This window comes from Lepidochelys kempii, chromosome 12 (genome assembly GCF_965140285.1).
Source record: "Lepidochelys kempii isolate rLepKem1 chromosome 12, rLepKem1.hap1, whole genome shotgun sequence".
Lineage (NCBI taxonomy): Eukaryota > Metazoa > Chordata > Testudines > Cheloniidae > Lepidochelys > Lepidochelys kempii.
Window position 1 is genome coordinate 17,086,373 of NC_136391.1, and position 22,711 is coordinate 17,109,083.

Genomic DNA, 22,711 nt, shown 5'->3' on the forward strand with positions numbered 1-22,711 from the left:
TAAATTCCTGCATTGGGTTGTGTGTGTGAGAGGGGGGGAGGAAATACATTTTAAACCAAATTTTTATTTTATGTTAATCAAAAAACTAAATCTTTATGAACTATTCTCGGATGTGGAATACAAAAGGCCAGAAGAATAATTGCTTGGGTTGGAGGTTGCAGCTGCAAACAAATGTGAGAAATTCTCCCATAGTTCTTTGTTACTGTATTTAATACCTCTCTTTTCTGTCCTGCAATCTGGTCCACATGACAAGTCAGTCACTATAGCTGGGGGTTAGATTAGATGATCCCTGTGGTCCCTTCTAACCGTATGATTCTGTGAACACCTATTATATTGGCACACTGACTGTATGTTTAATAGGTTCCTGTTTAAATATGTAGTCCAAAAAGCGATATAACTTATTTTGGTAACTTTATTTTACCATCAAACCTCAGTCTTGTTTTAGTGTTGCAAGTAGGTTTGATTAGTCACGAGGATTAATGAGTTGATGTCAGCCTTCAATATATGTAATAAAAATAACAAAGTTGAAGTGCCCCCTTTGAGTAATGTCAAAACTCCACAGCGAGAGCCTAGTTTTCAGGATCATTTGAAATTATGTTTAGTTTACAAAGAAGACGCTTTCAACACACAGCAGGGATCAGAGCAACTTACATGTGCCTGTACAACCATGTAAAGTAGTGGCCTGTGCAATGACTAGGGAATGCAAAACAAAAACCAAACTCCCTGTATTTTATATGTATGGATTTGATTTTTTCAAAGCCAACAAGGTGGAAATTCACACAGATTTATTCCTTTTCTGTCTCCCATCTGCTTGTGAAAGATATTAATCATTGTCAGGAATAGCAAAGTGTCTGGACCACATCTACCGTTCCAAAGAAGCATGCTACTACGGACCCAAAAAGCCAGCCTCATGGTTTTGACCTGCCAGGCAGACTTTGGACCACATTGAACTGCATCCGAATAAACCATGGAAGATGAAACTACTTGTGGAAAATCAAAGACTCCCTTTCATGCAATTGCGATGAGAACATCCAACCCATCCAATCATAATGCAGTGCCCCAAATGTGGATTCAAAGGTGAATTGGGTGAAACCCATGACATCACAGAGGAGGCCTTGAAATGGTTTATGGATATACAACTGCATCTATAGAATGATGTTCTGCAGATGCTGCCATATGCTTGGGAGAGAGGACAAGCATCTGAAGAGTAGAGAAATTATAAAAATGCTTGGCTGCTACCTCTACACTATCATGAAAGATGCCTGAGTTTAATCTGGATTACTTGTTTGCTCTTTAAATGTAGCACTCAGAAGATGGCTTTTGTTGATTTCTGCTTAGAAAAGACAGCAACTTTTAAAGTTTACATTTTCCTAGGGCTGGGAGTCTCTCTTGAACTATTAGCGGTCAGCTCTCATGGCCTCCTCTGACTTTATTAAAATTGTTGCTGCTCCTACAAAAATGTTGGTGCTTGGCCTAATCCCTTTCTCCCATACATACAGCAAAGTTTTCTAGTTAGTGTCACATTTTCCTTGGACCAGTTCAGAAGGTGAGATCTCTAAACCATACATCTATAATAGCATTACCTGCTTTGTCTTTAGTTCCATAATAATGGGTTTGGAGTGGTGTCCTGTATTAGTCAAAGGGAGAAAGTTGGGTACCTAGAAGGTAAAGGGGAGCCCCTACAGATGCAGATTCAACATAGGGAGAAGTGAGTGCTTAGTGAATGAAGGGTGTTCCCCATCCTGACTATGCCCTAAGAGGAGATTATGGGGCTGGAAGGTAGAAGAGAAGACTGCTTTGCACTGTCCTTAATTTTCTGATATTGAGAAAGGAGAAGAGATGGATGCTGTTGTTGCAGAGTCCTGTGAGATACACAAATGTCAAATATGACATGAATATATTGTTGATAACTATAGGTTGATTCTTCTGGTCTTTAAATCAGAAAATAAATACTCTTTCCTCACTAAAGACAAGTAAGGCTAAAAAATGTACCTTTGTTTACTCCACCTCTGTTTGTCCCAAATAGAAGACCAACAATAACTCCTTAAACTTGTGAGACACATTGTCTAAGGTCTACACAGGGAAATTGACTGGAAATTTTTGACATCTCTCTATCTATGATTAATTATCTTGTTCCTTCACTACTGTATAATGTCTCTTCTGTTTTAAGCCCTGAAGGATGTGAAATGAAAACCATGAGATATAATCAAGGAATGTATGGACTATGTCCACTAAATTTAGAGGAACTGTAAAAGATTTTTGTTTTTCTAAATGATTGTTAGATTCTAGAAGTGATATAAATTGTGTGGAATGAGAATGAAAAAGCATATTGAAAGATATAAGCACCTACTCTGTGTATACATTTAAAATATTAAAATAAGTTACTTAAAGGGGACATTCCAATTAATAGTCTGGGTTAATTCAGAAAGACAGTAATTGAAATAAAAAATAAAAATAAAAAGCCTCCGAAAAGAAAAGGATAAAAGACACGTGTTATACACCATTGCCATCTACTGGATATCAAGGTAAGTAGCATAGAAACTGAGGGAGCAGAAAAGTGAGAGTCTGACAAATGTCCAGTACAAAATAAGTGACTTGCTCTCCTCCAATTAAAACTGAAACAGTGGAACCTCAATGTGGAACTTCAGAGTTTGCTGAACCCATCAAAGAAGCTGCAGAACCCTGTAGTGCTATTGGATGCTTATACCAGCCAATAGTCTTTCCATTCTCTTAAGGTTACCAGGATTAAGAAGAAACTTTGTTTCAGAGATTGTATTTCTCTGTGTTCTTTAATGTAAGTAACTGAAAGTTATCTTGCTGCATCTGCAGTCTTTCTGTTGATGCCCCAAGGAACTATATTTTGGGATTTTAACAATGTATTGTTATGTTATATTGTTAAAATATGTTAAACAATGTTTAACAATAAGAACGGCCATACTGGGTCAGACCAAAGGTCCACCAAGCCCAGTATCCTGTCCTCTGACAGTGGCCAATGGCAGGTGCCCCAAAGGAAATTAACAGACAGATTATCATCAAGTGATCCATGCCCTGTCACCCAATCCCAGCTTCTGGCAAACAGAGGCTAGGGACACCATTCCTGCCCATCCTGGTGAATAGCCATTGATGGACCTATCATCCATGAATCTATCTAGCTCCTTTTGAACCCCATTATAGTATTGGCCTTCACAACACCCTCTGGCAAGGAGTTCCAGAGGTTGACAGTGCGTTGCGTGAAAAAATATTTTCTTGTGTTTGTTTTAAACCTGCTACCTATTAATTTCATTTGGTGGCCCATTGTTCTTGTATTATGAGAGTATATATATGTTTCTCCTGGTATATCTAAGTAAATTGGCTTAAGAGAACCTCAAAGTAAACTTTTTCTAAACTATTTCTTTTGATGCTTTAAACTAGTACCCTTCAAAGCAAACACTAGAAATAACAGGGACACCATTCATAAGAGTGCCTTAAGACCAACTACGTTTTTACTCCTCGGCAAATTACTTGAAGGATGATAAATGTATTATTAGAAATATTAAAGAATCAATAACTGATGATTTTAAGTAAACGTAATAAGAAATCTTGGTGATTTTTATTGTTCTATGGTATAACTGCTTGTGCTTGATCTCAATGCCATCTATGTCCATTGCCTTCAAGATAGTGTGTGGTAGGCTAATATCCAAACTTAATCTATTAAACTGTTGATTATATACCTCAGAGGTGCTTAGGCTCCTAACTTCCATTGTAATCAGGACACTTACCCAGATCCTCAAAGGTATTTAGGCTACTAACTTCCATTTAAATCAATGGAAGCTAGGAGCCTAAATACCTTTGAGGATCTGGATAAGTGTCCTGATTTGACATAGAAACTACATAGAAACCAGGACATCACAGAGGGGATGGGAAGAGATGGGAGGGGAGGTCCCTCACAGTAACCAGGACCACAAAGGGATGGGGGTTGGGGGGGGGGGAGATAGGTGACTGAGGGGTATCCCATGGTACCCAGGGCTCTACAGAGTGGAATGGGGAGATGAGTTGCCTTGAACCCAACTGGGTGAGGAGAGGTGCTGGCAGAGGTTCTGTTGGAAGTCAGGGTCCCATGGGGGAGAGGAGAGATGGGAGCTGGGAGGGGGCCCCAGTGTAAATGGGGTCCCCCAGAGGGAGGGATGAGGAGGGATGGGTGCTGGGAGGGGTTCCGATGGTGACCAGGGCCCCAGAAGGGGAAAGATGGGTGCTGGGAGGGGTCCCCATGGTAAGTGGAGTCCCACAAGGGGAGGAAAGGAGTACTTGTGGCACCTTAGAGACTAACCAATTTATTTGAGCATGAGCTTTCGTGAGCTACAGCTCACTTCATCGGATGCATGCCGTGGAAACTGCAGCAGACTTTATATACACACAGAGACCATGAAACAATACCTCCTCCCACCCCACTGTCCTGCTGGTAATAGCTTATCTAAAGTGATCATCAAGTTGGGCCATTTCCAGCACAAATCCAGGTTTTCTCACCCTCCACCCCCCCCCCCCCCCACACACAAACTCACTCTCCTGGTGGTAATAGCCCATCCAAAGTGACCACTCTCCTACAATGTGCATGGTAATGAGTGCTGGGACGGGTCCCCATGGTAACCACAGTCCCACAGGGGGCGGAGGAGAGAAGGTTGCCCCACTGGTTCTCTCTGGGGCACAGTTCCCCGGCACCACCAACAGGGGTCACTGTGGCGGGAGGCTGCAGCCGCTGCTGGCCCCGATGCTCCCTCTTCTCCTGGCAGCGAGGGGGAAGGGGCGGTGCTTCCATTTCGCCCCAGCCAGCCTCCGGCAAACCGGCCGCCGTTGCTTTGTGCGCGAGGAGCGGAGCGGAGCGGAGCGGAGGCGGCGGCGGCTGCTGCGTGGAGTCCCCCAGCCGTGAGTGCGGGGCTCCCAGGGCCTGCCGGGCCGCGGCCGAGAGCGGGGCAGGTCGGCTGGGTCCTGGCGGGGGTGCTGGCTGGCTGGCGGGCGGGCCTGCTGGGGGGCGCACTGGGGAGCTGGAGCAGGGGCTGTCCGCCCTTCCCTGGAGCCCAGCCCGGCGCAGCGGAGGCGGGGGCGGTCCCGCGGGCGCCCTGTCTCTGGGTCCCGCCCGAGCTCGGGATGCTGCGGGGAGCCCTGAAGAGCTGGCGGGTGTGAAACCTTCCGCCTCTACTTACGTTGTGTGTGCAGAGCATCCTCTATCCCCAGGCCCTTTCCGCCCCCGACCCGCAGCCATCTCAGGGCTGGAGGGAGCCGGCTGGCGCGGTAACGGGCTCGGGCTCTTGCCTTTTCTTCAGCGAGCATTGAATGAGTGCTGCCGTTCAGTTAGTTCTCTCTCTTTAACTGTATGTTTCCGCCCATTTGTTAAGCCAAGCAGAGATGCATCAATTTGTTTCTCTCCTTTTATATTGCACCGTTCTGAGATCCATTGAACTTGGCACCTCTGTAAGTATTAGGCTTATTCAATTGAGCTAACATGATAGAAAAATACACCTTTCCCCCTGTCAAGGTGGGGTCTTGGTGTCTAGAATGCTGCTGTAATCAGGTCACGCTATTTTCGTAAACTGTATTTTGAGAATACATCCAAGTGTGCACTTATCCAGACCATTTTGCATGCTTGGTTACTTCTGAAATTATGCTGCAAAGCAACCAGTATTTAGGGTGGCCATACATCCTGTTTTGTCTGGGACAGTCCCTTTTTAAAGCCCTAATCAGTTGGTAAGAGCAAACGGGACAAATGACCACTTTTGTCAAAAAAGTGGGGTCTGGCAGAACATGCATGGGTTCAGGCCAGCCCCATACAGTGTCCCGCTTTCCCTTGGGGAAATATGGTCACCCTTTCAGTACTAGACTTGAAATTCATATTGATAAAATGTACAAGTGCTTATTATATATGAATGCTGGAAGTCTAAATACTAAGATGGGTGAACTAGAGTGCCTGTCATTTAAATGAGTATGTTGATATAATAGGTATCATGAAAATTTAATGGAATGAGGATAGTCAATGGGACTCGGTAATACAGGGGCTCAAATATATAGGAACAACACAGTAGGTCGTGCTGTTTGGGGAGTGGCACTAAAAGAAAGCGTAGAGTCAAAATAAAAATCTTAAATTAATCAAATTGTACGTAGGATCTCTGTGAATCGAAATTCTATGCTTGAATAATAAGAGTTTAGTAGAAGGAATATACTACTGACTAGAATGGTGACAATGATTGTGAAATGCTCAGGGAGATTAGAGAGTCTCCAAAGGCAGAAAATGCAATAATAATGGGGGATTTCAACTATCCTCATATTGACTAGGTATGTCACTAGAAGCAGGGAGAACATGAATGAATGCAGCTTGTCCTGGAACCCACATAGGGAGAGGCAATTTTTGATTTAGTCCTAAGTGGAGCACAGGATCTGGTCCAACAGGTAAATATAGCTGAACCGCTCAGTAATAGCAGCCATAATGTAATTAAATTTAACATCCTTGTAGGGGGGAAATTGCCAGAGAAATCCACCACAGTAGCATTTAACTTTAAAAAGGGGGCTAATACAAAAATGAGGAAGCTAGTCAAATGGAAATTTAAAAGGAAGGGTCACAAAGGTGGAATGCCTGCAAACAACATGCAGACTATTTAAAAACACCATAATAGAGGCTCAAGCTAAATATCCTCCGCCCAACCCCCTGCCCCAAAACAGTAAGACGTTCAAAAAAAAAAAATGCCACTAGGGCTAAACAGCAGAGCAAAAGAAGTTGCTAGAGGCAAAATGGCATCTTTTAAAAATTGGAAGTAAAATGTTACTGAGAAAAATAAGAACATAAACTCTGGCAAGTCAAATGTAAAAGTATGATTAATCAGTCCAAGAAAGTTTTTGTGTTCTTGGCTAGTTGCTCTTAAAATTTGAACTGCAATTTTTTTTTTAAGTACTTCAGAAGCAGGAAGCCTGCCAAAAAGTCGGAGGGGCCACTGGATGATAAAGGTGCTACAGCAGGGGTGGGAAACCTTTTTTCCGATCGACAGAAAAAATTGGTTGCAGGCCACACCTTGCCCCGTGGAGGGCAGTAAGGCTCAGGGCTTCTTCCCCCCGGCAGCAGGTCAAGCCAGCTGTCACGGCTTCAGCCCGGGGGGCGCGGCGGGGTGAAGGCTCCGGGCTTTCCCTCGGCTCCGGGGTGGGGCCAGAAATGAGGAGTTCAGGGTGTGGGAGGGGGCTCCGGGCAGGGGGTTAGGGTGCTGGAGGGGGTGAGGGTTCCGGCTGGGAGTGCAGGCTCTGGGGTGGGGCTGGGGATGAGGGGCTTGGGGCGTGGGAGGTGGCTCTGGGCTGGGGCCAAGGGATTTGGAGTGTGGGACTGGGCTCAGGGCACGGGGTTGGGGTGTGGGAGGTGGTTTGGGATGGAGGCTCCGGGAGGGAGTTTTGGTGTGGGAGGGGGCTCAGGGCTGGGACAAGGGGTTGGGTTGGGGTGGGGGTCTGGGAAGGAGTTAAGGTACGGGAGGGGGTTCCGACCTGCGGCAGGGGGTTGGGGTAGGGGCACAGGATTTGGGAGGGAGTTAGGGTGTGAGAGGGGGTTCCAACCTGCAGCAGGGGATTCGGGGTGTGGACTCTGGCCAGGTGGCGCTTACCTCAGGCAGCTCCCGGTTGGTGGTGCAGCGGGGCTAAGGCAGGCTCCCTGCCCACCAGGGCTTCGCTCCGCTCCCAGAAGCGGCCACTATGTATGGCCCCTAGGCGGAGGAGCCAGGCTGCTCTGTGTGATGCGTGCTGCCTGCGTCTGCAAGCACCGCCCCCACAGCTTCCATTGGCCGTGGTTCCCGGCCAGTGGGAGCCGCAGAGCCGGCGCTGGGGGCAGGGTTGCGCACTGAGCTTCCCTGATCACCCCAGCTCCTAGGGGTCACAGGGACATGCCGGTCACCTCTGGGAGCTGCGCGGAACAAACTGGACTTCTGGCGAGCTGGCACTTGTGGCTCCAGCCCCGCCAGGGGGGCACCGAGGCTCGTGGCTTCCGGCCCACAGCACGGAGACTTGCTGTGAGCTGGATAAAATGAAGCAGCAGGCTGGATCCAGGGTCGTAGGTTCCCCACCCCTGTGCTACAGGAGCACTCAGGGAACACAAGGCCATCGCAGAGAAGCTACATGAATTCTTTGCATCAGTCTTTGCTGCAGAGGATGTGAGGGAGATTCCCACACCTAAGCCATTGTTTTTAAGTGACCTGTTTTAGGAATTGTCCAAGTTTGAAGTGTCAATAGAGAAGGTTTTTGAACAAACTGATAAATTAAACAGTAAAGAGTCACCAGGACCAGATGCTATTCACTCAAGAGTTTTGAAGGAACTCAGACATGAAATTGCGGAACTTCTAACTGTGGTATGTAGCCTATCGCTTAAATCAGCCTCTGTATCAGATGACTAGAGCATAGCTAATGTAATGCTGGATTTTTAAAAGACGCTCCAGAGGTGATCCTGGCAATTACAGATCATGAAGCCTAACTTCAGTACCAGGCAAATTGGTTGAGGTTATAGTAAAGAATAAAATTCAAACAGCTAGATGAACACAGTATGTTAGGGAAGAGTCAACGCTGCTTTTGTAAAGGTAAATCATGCCTTCTCAAGCTATTTGAATTTTTTGAGGGTGTCAACAAGCATTTGGATAAGGGTGATCCTCTGGATATAGTGTTCTTGGACTTTCAGAAAACCTTTGACAGGCTCCCTCACCAAAATCCCTTAAGCAAAATACGCAGTCATAGGATAAGAGGAAGGGCTTCTCATGGATCACTAACTGGTTAAAAGACAGGAAACTTCAAGAGTAGGAATAAATTGTCAGTTTTTGCAGTAGAGAGACGTAAATAGCAGGGTCCCCCAAGGATTTGTATTGGGATGAGTACTGTTCAGCATATTCATAAATGATCTGGAAAAGGGAGTGAACAGGGAGCTGGTTTTTACAGATGATTAAAAAAAAATTACTCAAGATAGTTAAGTCCAAAGGTTACTGCAAAAACATACAAAGGGATCTCACTCAACTAGAGATGATCCACAAGCTTGATTATTAAATACATTATTTTTTAACAAGTTGCAAGCTGTCAGTTTAAAAAATTGCAGTGTACTATGGCTGTTTTAAGACTGTTTTCTCACTTCACTTGTGAAGAGAATAAATGCAATGTATTTTGTTTTCCTAGGAATTAAAATGTCATCTTGGGTTAAGGTTACCAGGGGTCAAGTTCAGAAACCTATTGTGGATAAAAGGTAAAGTAAAATAAATATAAACACTTCAAAAATTGTTTCTACAGATAATTGTGAAAACACTAACGCTTATTTTCATATACAAATGTGAGAATTGTGGTCATTTCACTGTCATTGTTTTAAAATTCAGTCACTTTAAAGAGTTGAATGTCTTTAACAAAACAAACATGCATATATAAAGAGTATATAAAAAGGGAAATAAACAGTCACACCCAATTCTACTTACTATAATTCTATGAAATACATAATTGTATTCTTTAAGGCCCCATTCCTGGGAAGACTTCAGCATATTAACTTGATGCAGTGAGTTGTTCCATTGACTACAGTGGGACTACTTAGTGTGTGAAGTTAATCACATGCTTAAAATTGGAGCCTATGTTTAACATGAATCAGTGATATTTTACTTCTATAATATAAAAAACAAATTAGCTAAGCATTTAAAAATCAACATATGAAATTGTTACTTTTATCGTGTGCATTTTGTATTATGAAACAATAGATTGAAAGGAACTTTGTAGTCAGTATTAGAACTACAATTTGTAAAATTTTCTGAAATGAATATTGTGTATACTGTTTTGTGTCATTTTTCTAATTTATAGAGGAATAAGGAATTATGCTATCCAGTTGTTGGTAGTACTGTACTGTTTGAACACACTCTGAGTACACCGTTCAGATGTCTGTGCGAGTCGGTGTTCAAAAACATTCCTAAAATATTGTGCTTGGACAACACATTTTCAATTAGTCAGTTACATTTTCAATTCTAACTTCTGTGGGGTGAAATTCACACCTATGCCAAGAACTAGCAAAAAGTCTATGCACCACTTCAATCCCAGTTAATGTCTAAAAGCAGTCTTTACATCCTATGAGAACTTAAGTGGTACACAGACCTTTTGCTGGCCCTCTGTACAGGGGTGAATTTCACCCCTAAGCCCTGATCTTGCAATTTACATCATATGGATGGACTGTTGTGCCCACACAGAGCCATGTTGATTTCAGTGGGGCTCTGTGACGGTGCAGTAGTTTGCCTACATGCTGTAAAGTGCAGGATCAAGACTTTGAACATTTTTTCATATATATCAGTGAGGACTAGTACATGAAAAATAGGTTGTTTTTCAAATTTCATGTCTCTGTTTTTGAAGGATGGGGGAGAAATCACTGTGTAAAAGAGATTTCTTTTTGTGCTTGCATAACAAAAAGCAATCTTACGCTGAAATTAAGCATGAGAAATCTCATGCACAATGATAAATTTGACATTCTAGTGGAAGGTCAGCTTGCGACTCAAAGAATTTCATACACTTCTTTCTGTAATTGTTAAACATTTCAAAGGAATGGGCATAATAATTCAGAGCTAAATGGATGAACTGTGAAAGTAGGGAGCTGGGTTCTGTTGAGGAGCCTAGTCTCCAAGAATTGGAAGCAATAATTCACAGTTTTCTTACAGAGGAACTACTGTCGCTAATTATCAGCCAATGTCCTGAAAGGTTTTGGCCTTCCACCTATTTTCAATGTGGATATTTGCTTAAGAAAAGGTTAAGGGGTTGGGTGTGGCCTAGGGTTCCCTAGTTTGCTCAAGTGTTGTTATGGCTGAGGTTAAGGTGTCCAATAAAGGACCAAAATGAAACTAGATTGCAACTTGTTTAAATTAAAAGTATATTAAAGCAGAAAAGATGGACTATCTTTACAAAATATCTTTTGAATAAACTTATTCAGAGTAACACAGACATCAAAGCATTCTCATATCAAGGGTAGAGATGGAAAAAATCATGTGCCTGCTCACCAGTGGGAAGCCTTCTCTGCATGCAGAGGCTGAACATTAGTTCTTTGCAGAATTCAAACTTTCATATAAAAAAAACAGACTGTTTCTAACCAGTTCTGTTGTGAAGATGACCGACTGAACGTAAGCCAATGTGGTGGTGGTGGTTTCCTGAGTCTGCAGTGCCTCATAGCTGTGCCCGCTAGCAATGTAAAATTAACAAGACTAATCTCTCCTATTGGTGTGGGCAGCAATGAAATAATTGAGAGTATCGGTTTTGGTCTGCTGGCATCTGGCAAAATCTCATCAGCATAAATCAGTGCTAGAATTTTTCACAACACCCTCCCCTCCCTCCCCCCCCCCCCCCCCCAAAAATATCTATCAATCTGTGCTGTAGGAGAAGACTAGAGTACCAGAAGCTTTTTCTGTGTTTTCCTTACCCTTGCAGTATCCAGAGAGCCTCTTTTCCTTTCTAGTATCTAGAAGTCGTTGAAGCTTCACATTAATCAGATAGCCAGATGCTGATATGAAAGCTGGAGCCCAATGCATGAATTCTAGCACTTCCATTACCTATGGCAGGAGGTTGTACTTTACAACATGTGATTCTTCCTGGAGCTCATTGATGTGGAGGCTCTCTACTTATCTTTTGTGTCTATCATTGACTAGTAGGTTTACTCCTCCAGCTAGTTACTAGATATTTAGTAACTTTGTCAATTTTCTGACCTTTGGGACACTAAAAGTCTTGACCTACACCAAGAAGCAATGTTTAGAGCAATGAGAATTGACCCAGGAGGCACTAAGTAAAAACCTATTTCTTTATCTTCAAATCTCATGTAAAAGTTCCAGGATATTTCAAAATGCTGCTGCTGCTTCCTTTTTTTTTTTCTTTTAAACTTAAGCAGTTAAATAGAACCTGACACCATCAGTTGAATTTAAGTAGCTTTTACATTGTCCTATCCAATGCCATTCATTTTAGAATAGTCAAAGTAAATGAAGTAAGACCAAACAGCTGTCCTCATTATACTACCATTGTAGCTTGAAGAATCTGCTTCCTCTAAGTAATACATCTGTCAGTGTAATCCTAGATGTACCTTTCTGCTGTGATGTGTGAAGCCTTATAACTAACAGCCTAAATAGAAAGGCTAGAGTAAATTTTGATTGCTCAGTAATTAAATGCACAGAATATCTGAAACTCAGTGTGTGAAGACCCCTGGATTTTCAGCACAGAATTAGGTATGAAGTGTCTTTTCTTTGTGGTACAGAGAGAAAAAAACTCAGTCATTGGTACAGGATCTTTTGGTATCCATTTCTAAATCTCATAGTGGTTCTTTGAGCATAATCCAAGAGCATCTGGTAACAGTGTCTATAGGAGATAATTAGGCTCACTTGTTTCTTACTTTCCTCCTGTGCCAGTCTTGTTATTTCTCTGTACAGTCCACTCTTCTAATGCACCATGTCACTTTAAAGTTCTAGTGTTAAAATTTCAAGCTGTTGTAGAAGTTGTTTGAGACTAGATCTTCAGTCAGGCCCTCTTCTTCATAAGGCCATTTATTTATTATTGCAGATACTTCATCCAGAAGTTCTGGAGGATTAAGATTATTATCCTAATTTTTGTTCAGTTACACAAGGGTAATTTCTTACTCAATTTCTAATACTTTTCTGAATGGCTTTCTAAATTTCATGTTTAGCAAGCAATTACCTTTATTTCTTTCCAAACTTTCATTTCCCTAAGTAAAATTAATATACAGATCCAAGAATGTCTTTTGGTAAGGAGATCAGAATTTAGGATTTCTTATTTTGGCCAACAGTTATTCTTGCCAGGTGAACAAAATCATGTATTTCAAAACCCTTTGAAGTTTGTCATGGAAAGGCCAGCTTTACCAACTAGCTGCATCTGGAAAAAGGGAAATCTTTTGTTAGACAGTAGCAGAGCATCCAACTGGATCATTTTTTGGGTATGTGTATAAATACATAAAAAAGAATTCCTCTGTACGCATCTCTTGATAGAATATTAGAAATATCAATTTTAGGAGCAATCTAATGCCCTGCTATATGGCTTATGGTGTGAGGGATAAAATATAGATTACTAGTGTTAGTAGTTGAATTTCATTTAATCAGTATCGCTAACTCTCCTTTCTTTGCTCTTTTTCTCTTTCTACAGTTGAGGTGAGTAAGGTTTGCATATGCCTCTGAGTACTTGGGGCCTACAAAAGATAGCTTCAAGGAACACACCTACTCCAAAAATCAGATTCCTTTACAACACAACATAATTTCCATTTTTTCTTAAGCTTATCATTCACTCTTTAAAACATTTTGTGATAATCTGAAAGTGTGGTGCATAAGGTCTGTGCTGCTGAAGAAACTCAGCACATTTTACTAATCTTGATATAACTGCTGTTTTTTTACGGTTTGTCTTCAATATAACTTAATCCAAGCTCTTTTCATTTTGGGTCCAGGCATAGACCCGGATGGATTCCACGCCTTCTGGAGTAAGTAATATGTAACAGATTTATTGAGTTTTTAAGTAGATTATAAAAGGTGGACTTTTTCTTCATCCAGTTTTGTGTGTAAAAACGCTATTGTGCATTCTGTTTGTAAGCGTACACTTGTTTTCCCTTCTAGATGTCTTCGTAAGTTACTTCTATCAAAGTAAACAGAACTCCTTTAGTAAATGTTAGAGGGGACAATCTTACAGTTTTTGTTCACTTTTTCTTAACGTTTCTTTAGTACTAGCATGAATGAGTTCTTGATTAGTCTTCAGGTCTTCACAATGTGCATATGATTTTTCCCAGTTTATTCTATTCTTACCATTTTCTTTTCCCAAGTGGTGCCTCCTTAGCCTCTTATCTCCTTCTTCATTTCCTTCCCACATTTTCATATTCTGTTTTATATTACCAGCAGAGTGATTTAAGACTTTTGTCTGTTTCTCCCTATTATGAGATAAACATTGATACTTTGAATAACCGTCCCAGAATGACTGTTTTTGAAGAAATCCTGAAATGTGAACTAACTCTATGGTTGCATTCTTTTACTGGCTTTCTCAAAAGTTTTCTGATAATCGGTGAAAACTTATAGAAGTTACTAGGTTTGTGTTTGTGGAAACAATATTTTATTTAGAATTATCCACCTTAGATTCCTGGCTATATCAGATTATTCCATCAAAATAATTAAGACTCCTGGAGAATCCAAATTCTTACCAACTAGGTTGAGAAACTAAGTTTTTAAAACTAAACTTCTAATCTTTTGGATATGGAAGTGTCCTCTTCTCATTCTTTACAGAAGAATTCTTGGACTAGTATTTGGACCACCACTCTTGTCTATCCAGTCATCCTTTCATCCTTGTCTGTTTCTTGCTATCTCAGCAGCAGCCATGGAATAGCACAGCCCAAAAGTGCTGATACTGGTAGAGATGGCTGAAAGTGCAACACTATCCTGTTGCAGGATCTCCGTCTATTTCAAATGGCTGACATCTCTCTAGATGTTAGCACTTCTGTACTTGAGCAATGTGGTAATCTGTATTACCTGCTGCTGGGACCATTTATCTTGTGATAGATTGGCCCTACCTTGTCAATGTGCCTGGCATGCAACGAAGCATTAGGCGCATCCATTTTATATATAGTTAGTTCCTGAATAGTTTTTTGATGTGCTAGGATTTCCAAAGCAGTTTTCTAATTATCATGAATAGCTATCAGTTCCATTTTTCAGGTGATAAAATATTTGTAATTTTGACAACATAGTTAAAAATATGAATAACTTAAGTCAACTACAGTGTTTATTTCAAGTGAAGCTGGCTCCCTACTGGTGTTGCAAGATTCCTGATCTCTTGACAAGGCAGAGTTAAGACAAAATCTCTCTTCTCCTATTGGTTGGTTGGCATCCAAATATTGTGCTGTTTTTCTTTGTGGCTACTGATTTTGGTTTTGGACATCATCCTAGTCAGCCTGTGTTTCATTCAAAGCAACTTGCTTTTGACTTGTTCAGGTTGAGCCATCTGCTTATTTCTTTTATCCTGTGGACTTCGTATTTGGCACTACCTTCACAAAACAAACTGTACCAAGCCTATGTGATCCTTATCAAATCCCCAGGCACTAGTTCTATTCGTGACTTAGGTTTCTCATACTAGCCCTCCCCTATTCACCTCAGAGTAAGAACATTTTCCCAGATAACTCTTGTGATCCTTTCTGTGTGTTCAGTCCTTTCTATATGTCAAATTCTATCTTGCTCTTCTTTCTGATGAAGTAGAACTGAAATGTTATAGAAGTTAGAGATCAAGTTCTATTAGGGCTTTTAGTCAATCCTCTTGCCAGTGCAGAAAAAGGTCCTAACGGTAATACATAAACTAATTATGTAATACATAAACTAAACTCATTTTCTGTCCTTAATTTGTATGCAAATTCAGGGTGTCTCTACATCAAGACAACTAAAACAGTATGTTTGTCTCCCTGTTCCCCCACTCTTTTTGTGTTGCTTGTCGTAGATTGTAAGCTCTTTTGGGGCAGGAACCTTGTCTAACAGTTTGTACAACATGTAGCACTCTTGAACCCTAATCCTCACTGGTGCCTCTGGCTACCACCATAATATAAATATTAAGAATAAGAAAGTAAAGCACTCACCTGTGACCTTTGTGTGAAAATATATTTGGCTTTGGTAGCATAGGCATCTCTTGCAGAACAAAATGAACCAGTGTATAGGATTGTATTCTTAAAGCAAATTAAATGCTTAAAATGATAGGTAAACTGAAGTTTACTACCATTCAAAAGCCTTGCTTAAATTACATTTTACCACATCTTATGGACAACAAATCAGTTAAGTCGTAACTGCAAGATCCAAAATCGGTTGTGTTAACTTGTGCTTAACAGCATGTGCTTCAGCCTTTACGCTCACGAGCAACTGTAGGTTCAGGGGAAAATGATAGATCATCCAAAGCTTCAGATAGAGGTGGTGTAAGCAGAATGTAAATGTCACTTGCCCTAAAATGTCTCATCGGTGATTGCAAAACTTCATGACAGCTGGTATGACATCACCATTTCATTAAAAGGAAGAATAAAACATCAGCAGAAGCTGGCTGTAAACAAAATGTAGCTGCCTTGTTTTATGTTAGAAGGCATTTTTCTAAGACTATGTCTACTCTTCAAGCTAGGGATGTGATTTTCCCCTGCTCCTACACACATGCTAGCTCTCATTGGGATAGCGCAAGTACAAATAACCGTGCAGCTGCGTTAGCGCTGATAGCGGCCATGGAGGCATGGCTGAGCTGGTTTCAGGTGGGTGCATACTCGGCCCGGCTCAGCCGTGCCTCCATGGCCATTACCAGTGTTACTGTGGCTGCACTGCTGTTTATACTTGAGCTATCTTGATGAGAGCTAGTGTAAGTGTGTGTGAGGAGCAGAGGAATCGCACCCCTAGCTTGCAGTGTATACCTAGCTCAATGCAGGCAAAACCTTACAAGGAAATATGAAAGTGTCACTGGCTTACAGATGCCCAAGATTTGTGAAGGAAAGTTTTTGGGAATGTTTTGTCTTCCTTTGACTGAAAGGAAGATATGTTTTGCTTCACCATAATACTGCAGCCCTGGAATTAAGCAGATAGTTTTATAATGACATTTGTTTTAAAACCAAAACTAAAAGGAATTTGGAAAGTCCATTAAGTACTTTAGAGTACCAGTATGTAAAACTTAAGCTTTTTCATTGTAGCCATGCAAAAGCTCTTTTGACCGAACATACCTAATCTCATATTTCTTACCTCTTTTAGCATAAATCCTTACAGACCATACCAGAAAAGTCCTTATTCTCCCCAAGATGGTTATTCAAAGGACTTTGAAGATCTGAATAGGTAAGACTTTTCAATAGGATAACTATGTAAATTATTTAAAGCCTTTGTGAACAACCCATGTGTCTGCAGGAAAATACTTCTGTCTATAAACAAGCTCACTTTTGTAATGACTATGGTTTTGTCTAATATTTACATAACAAGGATTTATATATCTGTTAAAACTTCCTAAATAGTTGTTGGGCTTTTTTAAACACCTAGTTTGTTCATGGTATCTAATGCTATAGCACATGGGCACACTACAGTTGTTTTAAAATAGAGTTAAAATAAGACCACTTTGATATGAATTTTCAGTGAATTTTGGAGGCGAGAGCTGTCCGTTGAAGATGCCCTGCCACTGATCTTAGAGTTCAGTCTCTGGAGCAGAGAACAGAAATGCCTCCACCAGTCTTGACTGAACTCTAGCAATCAGATCCAAGAACTTTCAGGGCTTTATAGATCATTGTATAATCTTTTTCTTTTAAATATACTTTAGTTTTAGTGAAGCTACTTGGGAGGTCAAAAGCTTTTTAATGGAAAATTAGTTTAGTCTTTTAAGTATGGAAAGACTAACATTTCTGACCTCTCCATGGCTTAAAGTAATCTATTCTGAAACTCGATGTCGATAACTTTTACACTACAACTGTTTAAAACCTTTATCTTCCTAGTTTGTGTGGATATCTGTATGAATTGGTCTGGTATCATGTTTTGAATATATTTTTTTCATCAAAATATTATTTCCTCCTTAGTTTTGAAGAACTATTTGGACAACAGTATGACTATTCACCAGGAAATGAAGATTACTATGAGAGATACCAGTATTCCCAAAAAGGTAAGAATTTGTAACTAATTGATATTCCTTTGTTAAACTATACCCCCTGCAGCCTTTGTGTGGGTCTGCAGGAGAAAGAGGAACTCGGTGGTTTTATCACAGGGTACTTGGCCCTTCAGTGAACTTGGGGCCCAACCTCACCTGTGGCTGATCAGTGAGGGATCAGGTTACTGTAAAAGCCAGCAGGTGACTCAGTAGCAGGCCCGGAGCAGGGAGGCTCTGGTAAGAAGTTTCTGGGTCATGTGGAAGAGCTGCAGGAAGCAGGTTGGCGCCTTTGGCAGGCCCTGGAGCAGGATGACTCTGGCAAATGGCTGGGGGGAAAAATTGTGTGGGGAATCAGTAGGCCTCTCCAAAAGACCTTGCATTGAGAAGACGGGATAGTTGAAGTATTGTGTTAGTTTATGTTGGAAAAATAAAGCTGAAGCCTGAGAAAAGGGCCTGAATCACACTCTAGTTATGGTTTCAGTCCTTCCTGGCTGGGGAGACAGGCCAGCAGTCTACACGCTTCTTTAAGGGTCTCCCACACCCTGTGGGAAGTCAGCTTCCTCTTGGGTTTGGAAGGAATGATTGGGTTTATCCTGGACGATTGTCTGGTTTGAGCAGCACAGTAGAAGCCCAGGGACTCCTATGCATCCAAGCCCTTTCCCCCTGGCTGGGACATCATTACACACTCAAAGCAATAGCTTAGATGCTAGCAGGGAAGTAGTCCAGCAGAATGGGAGCATGGGGTGCCTCCTGGAGTGAGGGAGTCCCGAGATACATCAAGTTGACGGTGGTGGTCCCAGCAGGTCCCAGTCTGCATGAGATCCCAGGGATATCCGGAAGACAAGAGGCAGCAGTGGCAGCCCAGCAGCCAGGTTCTTCCAGGCGACAGGATCCGGAGCATGAATCCTCAGCAGTGGAAGTTGGCCCAACCGCCCCTTGCTCCCGAGAGAAGTGGAGAACAGCAAGGGCTGCAAGTGTGGTCCCCCCGGCAGGGGTATCTCCTTTGCCAGTAGTGGGTGAGTTTGGGCTCTGGGGAGTGCAGTGAGCATGTACTTTGGAAGATGCACCTGGACAGGTGGGGTGGGGGGCGGAACAGAACAGTACGGTGTGGAGGGCCATGCCCCTTCTCCCAGGGACAGAATCGGGGACCTAGACGGGCAGCAGATTTTTCCACAGGGACAATGGAGGGAGCCTCTGACCTGGAGGATACCCCTGGAGCTCCTCTTGGCGAGACTGGGTGGGCTTCCACAGAGGGTTCTAACCCACTTGCCCTGAGTTCTCCAGGCAGTCTGGGGTACAGGCTGCAGGTGAAATTACTCTTCCAGCCAGGTGGCCAAACTTAAACGCCACTGTGGATTCTCTGGTCCTTAAGTTACAGAAGTTTGTTCTCCTTATCCCTTAACTTCTGTTGGGGAATCTAGCATGGGAACCGCTGCACGCCCAACATAGGCTCCGGTTTGGGGTAATGGCAGCAGCCAAATTGATTCTGCTCCCATCAGCAGGGTAAGAGCTACCAATCAAGGAGGGGTAGGAATGCAGGTGCCGAATCACACTTAGGCTTGCAATGTAGGGGTAGGTGGCAAGGCCATAGAGATGAGTACATCACAGGGTGGTGGGGAGCAGGTTATGTGGCGGGTTCCACTGCAGCTGTCAGTTTTTTGTCTTCCAGGTGAAAATAAGACAGGCTTGTACAGGAATGCATCTCCAGTTGGGGGTGCACCTGCTCAAAGCCACTTAAAAAAACCCCACAGAAATATTCTCATTGTACAGGGAAGCAATGATGGAAGGTAGAGTGCGGAGAAATAAGAGGGACACTGAGAATGTGAGGTATCAAAGGGTGGCTTGAACCTGGGAAAACTGACAACCTGCCTTTTTGATATGTGTTGGGGTGATGTCTGGCAAATATCCAGAGAAGCTCAGCCTTGTACAAATATATGTACATATTCTATTGGGCCTGCAATACATTTGGGGGTATAGCATGGGCCCATTAAGACAAGGAATTTAAGTTACAGGCTGCATGCAATATGTCCACGAATGAGTGTGACAGGGCTGATAATGACCTCTGGTTAGAGCAGATGATCCTGGCTTGGTCAGTGCCATTCATACATACCAACAGCAGTTTATTGTTTCCACAGCAGGCTAACCAGAGATCTGATTCTTGCAGTAAAGTATGCTGGGACTTCAGTGAAGGTGGATGTTTCTGGAACTTCTGCAGATAAAAAATCACATGCCAGAAGTGTTTCGGTGTTCACGGGGCACTCATTTGCCACAGCATTTGTGGAAAGTTCCAGACCAGTAGAAGGAGGGATCAGTCAGATGCTCCCTCTATCCCCACACACAGGACCAAGTAGCAGGAATGAAGGAAGGAGCTTTATCTCCATGTCAAGGTGCTTTGGGTGTTTCCCTGGGATTACCTTAACAAGACAGATGGGGAATATTTTTGGGAGGAGTTTGTAGCAGGATTTGGGATACCATATGAAGGAGTTGGAATTCAGACGTCTCAAAATTTGACATCTGTAGGTTTGAGAGACATAATAAGGGGCAAGATTTAACAAGAAACTGTTTCTAACAGAATTACAGGGCTATTCATGCACTGACCTGTGACTGACCTGCAGGTTTCTCCTTCGGGTTTGGGCCCCAAAAAGGCATCAAGGAGTATTGGAAGCTCCATGTATGATGCAATAGACCGTGAATTATGTTCAGTATGTTACTCGTCTTTTGGTACCATTGTGAACATGGTGAGGACTTGCAGTCGCAGGTCAATTTTAGTGAAATGTAGCATCAGGTTGGCTTTTTGATGCTACCAGTAAACCCCCTCAGATTTCAGACCTGTGGGGTTTTATTTGATCGGTCGGTTTTTATTTTGACAAGGCCATAGCAGTGGGATGCTCAATAGTGGGCTCAGCCCAAAGGTGGAGGTCAGTGATATGGGAATTGGGTTTACAGCAAATAGCAGACTACCAGGATGCCTTCTTGTTTATGGGCAGGGCAGATTCTAAAGTGTGCCAGCTTGTTGATCTCCTCTTACCCAGTACCTATGATTACTGCTAGCAGAAAAAAAAAGGGGATCAAGTTAGATATAGAGACTGACATCTCTAGACTTTCTGTGCATGAATTTGCAGAATTATTGGGATTAAGGAGGACAGAGCAGCCAAGTAGATTACACTGCATGAACTGCAGGCTGTTGTTTGCCTTCTTAGTTTTGCATGCCATCTGCTGACATGTCAGGGATAGCTAGGCCCAACCATTTTATAAATATGAGTAAAAAAATGAAGGTGAATTTATGGGCATGGGAACAGCTCAGTTCCTAAATCACTTTAATGGAGTTACTTTTTTGGAGAGAGAAGTGTCTCCTGCTAGATGCCTAGCTGGGGTAGAGACAGACCTGAAAGTTCACTCATGCATTGGGGACACAGGTTTGGGGCCTTTACTAGGGCAGGTGGTGTGCTTGGAGATGCCTAGTGATCATATACTCTGGGAGATAGTAAAGGATATAACATTACTGGGTTTTTTCCCCCCATTTTAGTTGCAGTGATGATCTGGAGGAGAGAAGCTCACAAACAAGTGAAATTCTATAGTGACAACATGGCACTGGTACATACTAACACCCACTCCTCCAGGTCACTCTGAGTTACAAGGTTGGTGAGGGCATTTGTCCTGCAGTGCTTAACTTGCTAAATCTTTTTTACTGCTAACATGTGCCTGGGATTAATAATGGCATAGCCCATGCTGTCTCGATTGCAGGTGGATGGATTTCAAGATTTGGCACCAGGCGCTGACAAGGAGCCTGAGCAGATGTCACTGGCCTTTTGGAACTTTGGCTCATTGCTGTGCTTGGATTAATGCAGAGATCAGCAGCCCCATAAAAGTTTAGGGTTTTAGGGAATTGACTCAGTTTTGGGGTCGGCTTGCCCGAGATTCGGCCAGTTCCTGAAGTGCGTGGTGTCTGATACACTGTGGGCTGGCATCAATGATTGTTTCAGTTGTTTATCAGCATCACCTAGCAGGATGTTGGGTTTTCTGGAACCTTGTGGCGGGTTTTAGTTAGGAGGCTGTTAGATGGTGGTCTCATCCCACAGGCCTTATAGAAGATCCCTGACAAGCCATCATTATTCAGTTTCTTTGGGATCTGGTGGGAGTTTATCAGGTATGTTAATAGAGCCAGTATGCAGACTTGAACAAGGCAGCTGTCTTAATGGGCTTTTTTAAAAAATTTAGTCAATGAGCTCGTGCCTAGATCAGCAAGGGGGTATTTCAGGTAGAGCTTTGGAATTTAGGGACTTATATTGGGGGAACGATCAGTCATTTTGACTCTGATAATGTCAATGGATCAGGGAGGGGAAGGGGAGTCTATAGTACTGCAAGAGTTTGGGAAGGCAGGGACTTGCCCAGTCAGAGCATTAAGGACCTACGTATTGCTGAGGCTGGTTAATGCTGGGCCACTCTTTCTTCCTGTTGACAGGAGTTTCTCAAGAAAATTCCAGTTTGTGGCAGTCTTATAAAAGAGGCTTATGCTATCAGGGTTCCCTGCGGTGAATTTGGGTGCCATTCTTTCAGGATCAGGGCAGCAACTTCTGCAGTGCAACTGGTAATAGGGGCTTGAGGGATACAGTTGGTTGATGTCATAATACTCAGTGCATATGAGGCCTCCAGTTGAGAATTAGAGACCAGGGGTGTGAATTTGCTATGTTTTGCGGCATACCTAGTTTTCTGGATCAAGGGAGCAGGTGACAAGAGATAATTATTAGATCTGTGGGCACAATATTGTTCATTGGGCCCAGAAGTGGGCAGCCAGTTGCCCAGAAGATTCACAATATTAGGCCTTGGTGAGGGGATGATTGCACGGAAGGAGGACTAATTACCTTTTAACGTAAATGCTCTGCGATTAGCTGATATCCGCTTACACCCTTTGGTAGCCACCTGAAATGATTATTATGTACCAAGGTGAAAACAATTTGGGATCTTGTAAGGGGGTTAACTTAACAACTAGGGCAAAGAGACAGGGCAGAATCAGGACCTTTTTCCTATGGGTAACTGTAATCTGGTTTGAAATATTGCATCAGAGATTATGGCAGCGAGCCACTAGGCCTCCACGTGTTCATGAGGCCAGAAAATA

The 22,711-nt window shown here is 42.7% G+C and overlaps 1 protein-coding gene across 12 annotated transcripts in view; it reads left to right on the forward strand.

Annotated features, from left to right (window-relative positions):
* The first annotated feature begins 4,771 nt into the window (after positions 1-4,771).
* The window catches only part of LOC140896231 (nuclear receptor coactivator 5), a 42,890-nt gene continuing 24,950 nt past the window's right edge, over positions 4,772-22,711 (forward strand). For 3 of the 12 annotated variants that reach the window (XM_073307673.2, XM_073307684.2, XM_073307685.2), the window contains exons 1-6: positions 4,772-4,899; positions 9,154-9,220; positions 13,427-13,459; positions 16,722-16,802; positions 17,528-17,610; positions 18,396-18,611. In XM_073307673.2, the coding sequence (XP_073163774.1) occupies positions 9,162-9,220; positions 13,427-13,459; positions 16,722-16,802; positions 17,528-17,610; positions 18,396-18,611 (472 nt within the window). In that variant the 5' untranslated portion in view covers positions 4,772-4,899; positions 9,154-9,161. The other 9 variants (XM_073307675.2, XM_073307678.2, XM_073307674.2 and 6 more) reach the window with 9 other exon arrangements.